The sequence below is a fragment of the Mastigoproctus giganteus genome, chromosome 3 (genome assembly GCF_048544385.1).
Source record: "Mastigoproctus giganteus isolate SK-2022 chromosome 3, ASM4854438v1, whole genome shotgun sequence".
In the NCBI taxonomy this organism is placed as follows: Eukaryota; Metazoa; Arthropoda; class Arachnida; order Uropygi; family Thelyphonidae; genus Mastigoproctus; species Mastigoproctus giganteus.
In genome coordinates this window covers 78,212,680-78,224,973 of record NC_143577.1, presented here as the reverse complement: position 1 = coordinate 78,224,973, position 12,294 = coordinate 78,212,680, and the positions used below count along the sequence as shown (strand labels likewise).

Below are 12,294 nucleotides of genomic sequence, written 5' to 3'. Positions count from 1 at the left end.
AGAAGCAAAAAACTTTCTATGATTGAAATTTGATGCAATATTCAGCGAATCTGTTTCTAGTGGGTAACCATCAATAAGGCGCATTCCATAACTTGCCTGGCGAACAAGATAGATGGAACGGAGAAATGTTGAGCATTTTCTTTTACGCTGTCGCTCCGACTCACTCATTGTAAATGAGTACACCTGCATCGTGCCATGATACAGGTGGGAAGATAATAGGTACCCCTCCTAGATTTGGGCCACTTGCCCATGAGATTCGTACCTAAACATAAAATAAAATAAAATAAAAAACATGAAGCAGTTGAATGATCCAGACAAACGAACAAACAAAAGAAAATGTGCGTAACAAAAAACTGTATTCGAGGGCTAACTAAGAAAATATTCGAATCCGGTTTTAGAAGCTCGGTTTCGGTTTTAACAACTCAATATGAAAACCGATTTAACCGGTTTTATAAAACCGGTTTGCAAGCCCTAAGTCCCACCCATCATGAAGGTGTAAACAAAGGATTTCGTTGTCATATAATAACCTGACTTTGCTTAAATTCAGTCCACTTGACTTGACTGTAACATGAATATCAGTTCCATCATCATTTTAGACTCCCAGGTAGCAAATCCAGCTTGACTTATCTGAGAGAACGTCTGTGACAGCAGCCTCAAGGACCAATGTGTAATAAATTGTAAATATTATTGGTATTCATGTCTTTCTAACCCTAAGCATTTGCTGTATAAGTTGATCTTAAAAAGTTTGTGGCTTCAAAGGTCAGCTTATATGCTGAAATATACAGAAATTTTATCTTTTATTTCACATTCATTGATTAGGTGCAGAAGTTTGACTTTGTAAAAATTATGTTTCACTCATGTCTCTTTATATTCTTATAAAAATGGTATAAGAATTGTATATTAAGATATACAATTATATATTTTTTTATTTATTTTAATTTTATTTAATTTATTTTTTCCAGACATTGATTTTATTGAAATACGTTCCGACGAAGAAGATGCAGATAAGTCTCTTAATATACAAAGAAGAACATACAATTACAGGGTAGTGATGGTAAAAGGAGATGTTTCTATAGATATGCGAGGACGCTGTAGTGCAGGACAGAAGGTGAATAGTACTTATTGAATAATTTATATTTTAAGTTAAAATGTTACCTTGCGTCCTTCTTTCTGATCAGAAAGCAAATAGATTCATGAAAAGCATATCCACTGAATGGGGAATGTAAAAAATAATATTGAATTAGTCGGATATGATATAAAGAGTAGAACAGGAAAACTGAGAGCAGGAATGTGCTACAGATGTAATTAATGAATAAATTAAGTATGTTGATCAGCTACATGCACAATTTGTAGTGTGCAAAAAAAATCAGAATTTTGTTATGGGGTAATTAAGCTATTCAACGTACAGTGGAAATTGTTAACACTTGCAGTTAGCTTGAATCATATATGTTACTGTTTCTCAATCGTTCTTCTAATGTGACCACTTAAACTGTATAAAAAAATTTTAAAAATTGTCCCAATAGCTAGAAAAAAAATCTGAAACCCATCATTTTTCGCATCTAAAGTAAAAAAAAAAGTATCTCCTCTTCTTCTTCTTCTTCTAAAAAGAGATACTTACCCATTATTATATACAATAGAACCACAAAAATCCAGCACTTTTTGAATATTTGGCCAAGAGTAGTCAACCATAAAACAGAGGAGAAAACAGAATAACCATACTTAAAAAAAAAAAACAAGAAAGAAAGAAAGAAGTACTGCAGATGCCAAATTTATGCATTATGTTCCATTAATATTTTCCAAACACTAATTTCTTTTTGTTTTGCATATTTATCAGGCGGTGTGCTATTGTTACTTATAAGGGGTGCACGAATATTTGAAACATATAAGAGGTGCAAGAATATTTGAAACCCAAATTCATTCATTTTGTGAAATGTTCAAAGTACAGGTAGTATGTGTTTAGTTTTTAAGGTGATTCGATTGTTGGAATCATATTGCACTATTTACACTTCATATTAAAAATATTGGACACTTACAATCCCCCATACCTGGGGAAGCATTTGAACCCATGACCTTTATTTCTTAGACAAGTACATTACCCACTGGACCAATCTGGCAGTGTGGTTTAACATTTTGGATTAATGCTGGCAACCGTCATTCTGTGGAGATTATAAGTATCAGAGCTATTGTATTATCAAAGAAAAATAACAAATTACCCTCAAATACGCTATTGTATTGTCTAAGAAAAATAAAAAATTACTCTTGAATACTTAAGTTATGTGCATAACCTTCAAAAAACTGAAATCTGAAATTTTCAAAAATCTGGCACGTGCTGGATCCCGAGGATACCAGATTTATGAAGTTCTACTGTATTATATTTTATTTTTAATACAACCCTTGTGCTTTATCAAAAATTTTGCAATGCAGCCAGATTTTTCTTTGACCTGCAGGTTGAGAAATGCTGATCTAGATGACCATTTTCTATATGAACTTGTTAGTGATGACACTAGAGCATTGGTGTCTAACCTACGGCCAGCGGGCCGGATTCGGCCTGCAAATAATTTTTATACAGCCCGCTCAGAAAGTGAACTAAAACAGCATTTTCGAGTTGCGGACACTGCATATACAATGCAAGCATCGAGCTGGACTGTATCAAATGTGTAATGCAGTCATACGTATGCTAAATACAGTTATGTACATGTACATACTAATATTTTCATATTGTGAAATTCTACTATTTTGATATAACTTGTTCATTGTACTGAAATAAAAAATCATCCTTAAAAATGTTCCAAAAGAGGAAAGTCGATTTGGAGTGTCATGTTTTTAATCAAAGGTGGACTGAAGAAAACAACAAAACACACTGAAAACATATCAGTCAATAAATTTATCTGCTGTGAGTGCTAGTTATCAAGTTGCACACTTGATCGTTTTTGAAAGTAAACCGTTCAGTGATGGCAAATTTGTTAAACGTTGTTTGTTAAAAGCTGTGGAATAAATTTGTCCAGAGAAACGAATAATAATACATTAGTTTGTCTTGACAAACAGTTAAGCAAAGAGTAGAAGATATTGGAAAGAATTTGTCGAACAACTTTTGGAAAGCATAAAACAAATGAAAGAGGTACACCTAAACCTCTTTTTATGCTAATTTTTTTTACGCGAATTGGGATATCAAAAATAATTTTTTTTACGCGAGTTTTATTCACTTTTATGCGACCAACCTAAAGTCTAAGTTAGGAAAAAATCCGTAATTCAAGAAAATTCTGAGAATTTTGTAGAATTGCATTCTTGTTTCAATTAAGAAAATTCTAAATTCCCCGAATACATAACTGACTGCGCATAAACAAAAAAAAAAAGCAGTTCTTTGCAGTTTGAATTTGGTTTCTCGTATCAACTTAGAAAATTCTTACGAATTTCATTTATTGGGAATTCCCCAAATTACATAACTGACTGCGCATAAAAAAGCAGTTCTTAGCAGTTTGAATTTGGTGTTTGAGTAGACAACACAGTTACCGCATTTTTTGCATTTGCATTTTTGTGTGAAATCAAAATAAAAATCGCATTATAAAATTAATAAATTTACCAAATAATAATAAATGGTAAGCTACATTGTATGTAATTTTCAAACTTTCATTTCATTAACCGAAGATTTTAATCCAGCTCTGACATGATGTTGCCGATAACCAAAAAAATAAGGAAAGCCATTTCCTTGGATATAAAAATTCAAATTTTAGATCATCTTCAAACTGGGGAAGGTGCGACAGCTGTGGGTAAGCATTTTAGAGTCTGTGAATCAACTATTAGATCTATATAACGAAGAATGAAGAGGCTATTAGAAAAGCTGTATGTTCTGGTACAAAATCAAGTGCAAAATTATCATCATACACAAGAGATGTTATTCTAGAAAAGGCCGAAAAAGCTTTAGTGATGTGGATAGAAGATAATGTACAAAAAAGAATGCCAGTTGACGGAAATTCCATCAAGCAGTCAGCATTGAGATTTTATGAACAGATTAAAAAACTGCAGCCAGATACTTCATCTCAATCAAGGAAAAAATATGAATTTCATGCAAGCAATGGTTGGCTGGCTAAGTTTATTAAAAGACATGCTCTTCATAATATAAAAATTAAAGGTGAAACGGCTTCTGCTGATGAAACAGCTGCTAAAGCATTTCCACAAAAACTAGCTAAAATATTTGAAGATGGAGGTTACACTCGTGAACAAGTTTGGAATATGGATGAAACTGGCCTTTTCTGGAAAAAAATGCCAAACAGAATTTACGTTTCAAAAATGCAAAAAAACTGTTGGTGGGTTCAAAGCAGCAAAGGATTGCATAACACTCCTATTTTGTTTAATTGCTTTAGGAGATCGGATGTTAAAACCACTGCTCGTAAATCGATCATTAAGACCACGGCCAATAAAAGGCATAGATTTTCAAAAATTGCCAGTTCATTGGATGGTCGACAAAAAAGCTTGGGTGATCACTGATATTTTCACTGAGTGGTTCCACAAACATTTTGTGCTAGAAGTTAGACATTATTTGAATGAAAAGTGTCTCGAATTTAAAGTGCTTTTGATTCTTGATAATGCACACCTGTCATCCTGCCATAGAACACCCAAATGTGCAAATTTGTTTTCTGCCGCCCAATACTACATCATTGCTACAACCTCTAGATCAGGGTATAATTGCGACTTTTAAAACATATTACATCAGACGAACATTTCAGTTTGTTTTGAACGAGCTAAATGATGATGAAACACTGTCAGTTATGGATGTATGGAAAAAATTTTCAATTATGGATTGTATTGATCAGGTTTGATTTTCGTTATCTGAATTGAGACCAGAAACTATGAATGCATGCTGGAATGCTATTTGGCCCACATGTGTTAAAGAGAATGCTCCTGTTACCTTCAATCATACTGCAGAATTCCCCAATATAATAAGTTTGGCATGTGAAATTGGTGGAGAAGGATTGATGATCTTACATCAGCAGATATCAAAGAATTGTTAATTGATAAACCTCTTACCGAAGACAAAATAGTGGAGATTGTTTCTGAGACTCCTCAAAGCGAAGAAGTTAATGATAATGATCAAGATAATCCTACTTTTACTGCTGATATAATTAAGAAGGTCTTAAACTGGCCAGTAATTTAGGCAATTATTTTGCCCAACATGATCCAAATGAAGAACGTGCTGGGAAGTTTTCACGTGAGCTTAAGTTGTTAATGTCTTCATACAGAGAATTATATCGCAACGTATCTAAAGCATCAACACAGCGATTAATAACTGAGTTCATGCCTAAAACCACTGAAACAACGAGTGGTACTTTTGTTCAAGACATGACAAGAAGAATTCCACAAGTTGAGGCAGAAGTCGATGACAATAATACCATATCTAGTAGTTCTAGTGATATTACAGTCTCGTGAAAACAAAAGCTTTCGCGTTTATTGTCAGAAAACGATAGCGAATAACATAATTTTTTTATAGAATCCTTAGCAAACAACTGAAATGAATGTTTTTTTTTTAAAGTTATTAAAATTCATTATATGTATGTGTGTTGTTCTCCATGAAATGTAAATAAAAATCTTATGATCCTAACGAATTTAATGTTTGTTTTTTTCATTATTTTGCTTATGTTTCAGGTTTGGAACCAATCTTCACTTTTTCTATGGAGTCAGTAGTTCTTTTTACGCGTAATTTTTAAGAACATATCTATCGCGTAAAAAGAGGTTTAGAAAATTTATTTTAACCAGTTAGTCGGTCATTGCAAGAAACTTGGATTGATGTAAATGACATAGCCCAACTCCTTATCTTCATATGTGGAATTAATGGTAATTTTGTACCAATTGAAGATTTAGCTGATCTGCAAAGTATGCACGGAACAACTACAGATTAAAATCGTTTTGAAAATTTTTGCCAATCTATTGAAAAGTTAGGATTAAATATTAAAACCCTGGTAGGAGTCACAACTGAAGGTGCAAAAATATGATTGATAAAAACATTGGGTGTATGGGTAGAATAACCAAGAAAATGATAAATATCGGAGCTGAACCTCAAGATTGGAATTCACTGCTTTGTGCATCAAGAAGCTCTGTATGGGAATGTACGAGGGGTTTCTGAAAAGTAACGTAACACATTTTCCCTCTCAATGACGTTTAATAATACGAAGTTGAAATTACACACCAAGAAGTAAGTGATCATGCACTACTTCTCCACAAAGTCTCCAGTTTTATTGGCGCACTTGCCCCAACGATGGATCAGTTTATCAATACTAGTACTGAAGAAGTCCATGCCCACACGCAGTAACCAACATCGCACTGCCTGATGAACTTCCTCATCCATGGTGAAATGCTTTGCTGAAAGTTGTTTTTTCAGAGGGCCGAACAAATGGAAGTCTGAAGGTGCTAAGTCTGGGCTGTAGGGGGGGGATGTTACAGAGTTTCCCAATGATTACAGCACAACCACTCACGAGTGGTGTGGGCACTGTGTGGAGTTGCAACAAAATTGTGTCACTTGTAAGGAGTCCTGGTCGTCTACATCAAATGTTGGCTTTCAGTTTTTCCAATGTTGCGCAGTAAAGCTGTGTGTGGATTGTTCCTCCCTTCGGCAAGAAATCCACTAACAGAACGCCTTGGCAATCCCAGAACACTGTGGCCATCACTTTTCGGACACTGGGAACAATTTTGAATTTTTTGTGCACAGGAGATTGTGGATGTTTCCAGGTCATGGAGTCTTGTTTGCTCTGCCGGGTAAAGTGATGAACCCATGTTTTGTCTGCTGTGACTATGCAAGTGAGAAAATCCTCTCCTTCGTCGCTGTATCACAACGGGTTCTCCAGACACATCCCCATGCATTTTGCTTTGTCCTCCTCTGACAATTATATCATCCAAGTTTCTTGCTTTGACCAACTAACTGGTTAAAATAAATTTATTAAAATAAAAATGATATATACATAAGATAAAACAGAAATAAAATAAGATAAAAGTGTTAAGATATAATATAATAAAAGTGTTGAAATACATAGCAGCTTTCAAAGCAAAGTGCCTCTTCATCAGCTAGTTTGTGAATGGTGTACTTCAGTATATATTGATGGTTACATTAGCACAAGTCAGCTGGGCATGATCCTGTATCACGAGTATGGTGTCGGTAGAGCAGAATTACTTACATATGATGATTGCCAGCACTCATCGCGCTGCAATACAGCACATTCTATAATAGGGTATAAGTGTACTCCGTTTGCTGAAATCTCAGCAGCATCAGCCTTTTCTACATCATTCAAACGAATTAAAAACACCAAAGAAAAGCATTCTATAAACTTTCACACTGCCCGCCTTCTTTCATATAACAAACCTCTGCAATACTCTGAACTTTTGCATGCTATTAGAACAGCCCACAATGGTGCTGCAGGGCCAGATGGGATTTATTATGTGATGCTACAACATCTTGATGACAAAGCTTTGCGCTTGCTGCTGGTTTTTTACAATCGTATATTTTCAGAAAATGTTTTTCCAGCTTCCTGGCATCACTCTACTGTTTTGGCACTTCTAAAGCCTGGGAAAGATCCAACCAACCCCCATAGCTATAGACCGATATCTCTCTCAAGCTGCCTCAGCAAAATCCTAGAAAAGATTGTCCACAGAAGACTCGTCTGGATCATTGAGTCAGAACATCTAATGAGCCATAGTCAATATGGCTTTCGTAAAAATAGGTCGTGCTTAGATCTTATGGTCAAGGCTGAATTCGCCATTCGAAATGCCTTCGTTAAACGTGAACATCTTGTAATGGTTTCAATAGACATAGAGAAGGCTTTTGACACCACCTGGCGGCATGGCATACTTGGTGATCTATACGCCCTTGGTCTGAGGGGCAACCTTCCTATATTTATTCAAAACTTCCTATGTACTAGATCGTTTCAAGTTCAGTACCAACATGCTCTCTCTACAACGTTCATGCAGGAAGAAGGTGTTCCACAAGGATCAGTACTGAGTGCCACTCTGTTTGCTCTTAGAATAGATTCTATTACAAGACAGCTTCCAAATTCAATCGAGACTTACCTTTATGCAGATGACCTCTCCATCTCCTGCCATTCCCAAAATATGAGATCTATTGAACGGCAGCTTCAGATATCACTAAATAAAATACGACAGTGGGCTAGCATCAATGGCTATCGGCTCTCGCAGCAGAAAACAGTTGCAATTCATTTTTGTAGGCAGCGCAAACTTCATCCAGATCCTGAACTTCAAATTTCTAATGTCTCCATCCCGGTCACTAATAATATCAGATTTCTAGGATTAATCCTTGACAACAAGTTAAATTTTATAGACCATATTAAAAATGTACGTACTTCCTGTCTAAAAAAGTTAAACATTCTCAAAGCTTTATCCGCCCAAACATGGGGTGCAGATCGTACTTCTCTGCTTCGGCTATACAGGTCATTAATCAGATCCCGCCTTGATTATGGAGCTCCCATCTATGATTCTGCCAGAATGAGCGCATTAGGCTGGCTTGATCCCATTCAACACAGTGCTTTGAGGATTGCACTTGGTGCTTTTAGAACGTCGCCCAAACATAGTCTCTATATTGATGCTCATGAGCCCCCATTATCGTTACGTAGAAAAACACTGTTACTAAAGTATGCCGTTAAGATACAAAGCTGTGCCTCGCATCCGATTCAGTCATACTTGTTCAATCCACCACTAGAAAACCTCTTCAGAAATAAACCTAGCATAGTAAAGCCAGCTGGTCTTCGTCTCCTTGAACTGATGGAAGTTTGGAATCTTTCCGTTCATTCCGTACAACAGGTAGCAACCTGCTGCCAACCACCATGGGCTTCTCTTCCTCTGGTGACTTGTGACACTTATCTCTGCCAATGGGGAAAAGACATTTTACAAGCATCTAATATCATACAACTTCATGCAGTTCACACTCAAAGATATAGTGATTTTTCCCCAATTTATACAGATGGCTCTAAATCAAATTCAAACGTTGGAGCAGCTGCAGTGTTCCCGAATACCGTTATTTCAGTGTCCCTTCCATCTGAATTCAATATCTTTTCAGCTGAAATATATGCAATTAAACTGGCCTTACAAAATCTCTGTGCTGATCGATCTTTAAAATCAGTTATTTACACCGATTCGCTTAGTTCAATCATGGCTTTATGTAATTTCTCGGATAAAGTTCACCCCGTTATAGAAGAAATACGAAACATATTACTAAAAATTGAAGAACGCCATCAACAGGTCATCTTCTGTTGGATTCCAGCACATTATGGTATTATGGGCAATGAACTGGCTGACAAAGCCGCAAAAAATCCAACTAGCTTAGACTTAACTAATATCCCTGTTCTGCCATCAGACTTTGCAGTAGCTATTCAAGCTGCATGCTTGTCAGAATGGACAACAATCTGGCACTCTCAAACAAATAATAAATTCTTTCAATTTAAACACGATCCAAAAAATTGGTGCTCCAGTATCCGTACATCAAGACGAGAAGAAGTAGTCCTATCAAGGGCAAGAATAGGTCATACCCATCTAACCCATCTTTATTTACTTAGAGGAGACGATCCACGACAGTGTCCACATTGCTATATAAATCTGACTGTTAAACACATACTCATTGACTGCCCCTACTATAGACCAGACAGAGCATCAACCCTGCTATCACTGGTAAATCTTAATAAACCAATAACTTTAGAGAATCTCATTGGTGACAAGGCAAATATTTTCGAATTTTTCAACTTTCTGAAGCAGATTGGACTTTTTAATCTTTTCTGATTTTATAAAAATTTTTTGATTTCCCTATATAAAAAATGAATAGGCGCATTATAGCCATAGTAGCTTATGCGCCATTAAACGCCCATAACAACAATAAGTGTACTCCCCTCTATGAACTGCTAATTTTGAATGCTCCGCAGTTGCTGAGCATTATTGGGTTGAGCAGCACAATCTTGATCCCCAACAGGATATTTATATCATCAACTATTCATGTGATTACCGCCAGTGCTCATGGCTTGAAGTACTGCACGTAGCCACCAATAATAGTACTATGAATCGCACAAGGGGGAGTACACTTACACCCTATTATAGAATGTACTGTATTGCAGTGTGATGAGCACTGGTGATCATCATGTGTACATAATTCTGCTTTACCGACACCAGACTCGTGATACATGATCATGCCCAACTGATTTGTGCTATTGTAACCATCAATATATACTGAAGTACACCATTCACAGACTAGCTGATGAAGAGGCACTTCACTTTTAAAGCTACTATGTATTTTAACACTTTTATTATATTATATCTTAAATGCTTTTATCTTATTGTATTTTAATGCGTTTATCTTATTTTATTTCTGTTTTATCTTATGTATATATCATTTTTATTTTAATAAATTTATTTTAACCAATTAGTCGGTCGTTGCAAGAAACTTGGATGATATAATGCAACCCGATGCACAAGGCCTGTTTTCTAATCCTCTGATAATTGTCAGAGCACCCAGCGGCAACACAACTTTTGAAATCCAAAGATATTGTGAACAATTTCGTGAACAGTTGACTTACTCACGTTCACTATTTGTGCAGTTTCACTCGCCTGTTTTCAAGAACGATGCCCTTAATGTGCGAAATGTTGTCGTCTGTCTTGCTCGATGAAAGCCTGCCTGCCCGATGTCGATCTTCAATGTCAAATGGTGCCCTTTAAATTCATTGCACCAAAAACACACCTGTTTCTTTGTCATCACCTTTTCGCCATACACAGCAACCAGTTCATGGTGAATGTCACTTGGTGAAGACCCTTTTGCTTGCAAAAAGCGAATAACTTCACGAACACCTGTTTTGGACCACACTTGCACAGTAGCCGCCATTTTGCACTGGAATCTGCTGTGAGGAAACAGTACTGCAACACTGCACTGGCAGTCTTTTTGAATGTTATTATCGGGTCTATCTGTCCACCACATTTCATCTCATTCCCTTTCACAATTATTAAAAAAAAATAGGTGTTAGCTTACTTTTCAGAAACCCCTCATGTTAATCGCTTCTTGGCCTTTTAGCTAAGATTAATGTGTATGGGAATGTATTGGATCTCCAGTACTTTATGAATGTGGTTAATTCAACTGTAAATTTTATAATATCACATGACCTTAAACACCATCTGTTTCAACAGTTTCTTTAAGAAATTGAAACTGAATACAAAGATGTAATTTTACATAGCGCAGTAACAACTATCAAATATGGAGTGGCTGTTTGATCTTGTAATTCTTAAAGACATTTCTAGTCATTTAAATGCTCTTTATTTAAAATTACAAGGGAAAGGAAAATTGGTCTCTGATTTGTATGGTGAAATCAAATCATTTCAGAATAAGTTGTTGCTGATACAAGATTCCATGAAAAAGACATAAGCTTGTTTGAGAATCCATTTACTTCAATGGCTGAAAACTACAATCCCAGCATGCAACTTGAAGGTATTGATCTTCAACCAATCATCATCATCATCAGCCATTTTCAATCCACTGCAGGATGAAGGCCTCTCCAGCAACTTTCCAGTTCCTTCTGTTTTGAGCACTGGCCATCCATTTACTACCCAAAAACTCATGAATTTCATCTATCCATCTCCACCTTTGTCTTCCAGGTTTTCTTCTAGCTCCTCTTGGGTACCATTCTGTTATTTTCTTAGTCCATCTGTCATCATGTCTTCGAGCTATGTGTCCTGCCCAAGACCATTTTAGTTCTTTAGTTTTGATAAGAATGTCCTTTACTTGAGTTTGCTGCCTAATCCATGTGTTTCTCTTCTTATCTAACAGTCTGATTTCCAATATAATTCGTTCCATTCTTCGCTGTGTAGTTCTCAGCTTCTCTTCCATTCTTTTGGTGAGTGCCCAAGTTTCACTTCCATAAGTCATGGTGGGGAGTATACATTGATTTGTTACTTTACGTTTCAGACAAACTGGGATATTGCTCTTCAGTATGTGACTATATTTCCTGAATGCTATCCATCCAAAATTTATTCTTCTCTTGACTTCCAGCCATTTATCATTATTACAGCTAATAACTTGTCCCAGATAAGTATATGACTCCACCTTTTCAATTACTGCTCCTTCAATCATTCCCTTTCCGTGGCATACTTGTTCATCATTACTTTTGTTTTAGCCATATTCATCTTTAGTCCAAAATCCTTACTAACTGTGCATAACTGATTAAGATTTTCCTCTAATTCCTTGGGATCGTGGCTTATGACCACAATGTCATCTGCAGATAGTAAATAGTTTAGGTACTCTCCGTTCACATTGACTCCTTTCTG

The 12,294-nt window shown here is 36.1% G+C and overlaps 1 protein-coding gene across 1 annotated transcript in view; it reads left to right on the top strand.

The window, feature by feature from the left end:
• The window catches only part of LOC150088099 (DNA repair protein RAD50.L-like), a 553,006-nt gene that overhangs the window by 441,003 nt on the left and 99,709 nt on the right, over positions 1-12,294 (top strand). The window contains exon 20 of the mRNA XM_090370570.1: positions 963-1,108. Within this exon, the coding sequence (XP_090226696.1) occupies positions 963-1,108 (146 nt within the window). The remainder of the gene's footprint in view (positions 1-962; positions 1,109-12,294) is intronic.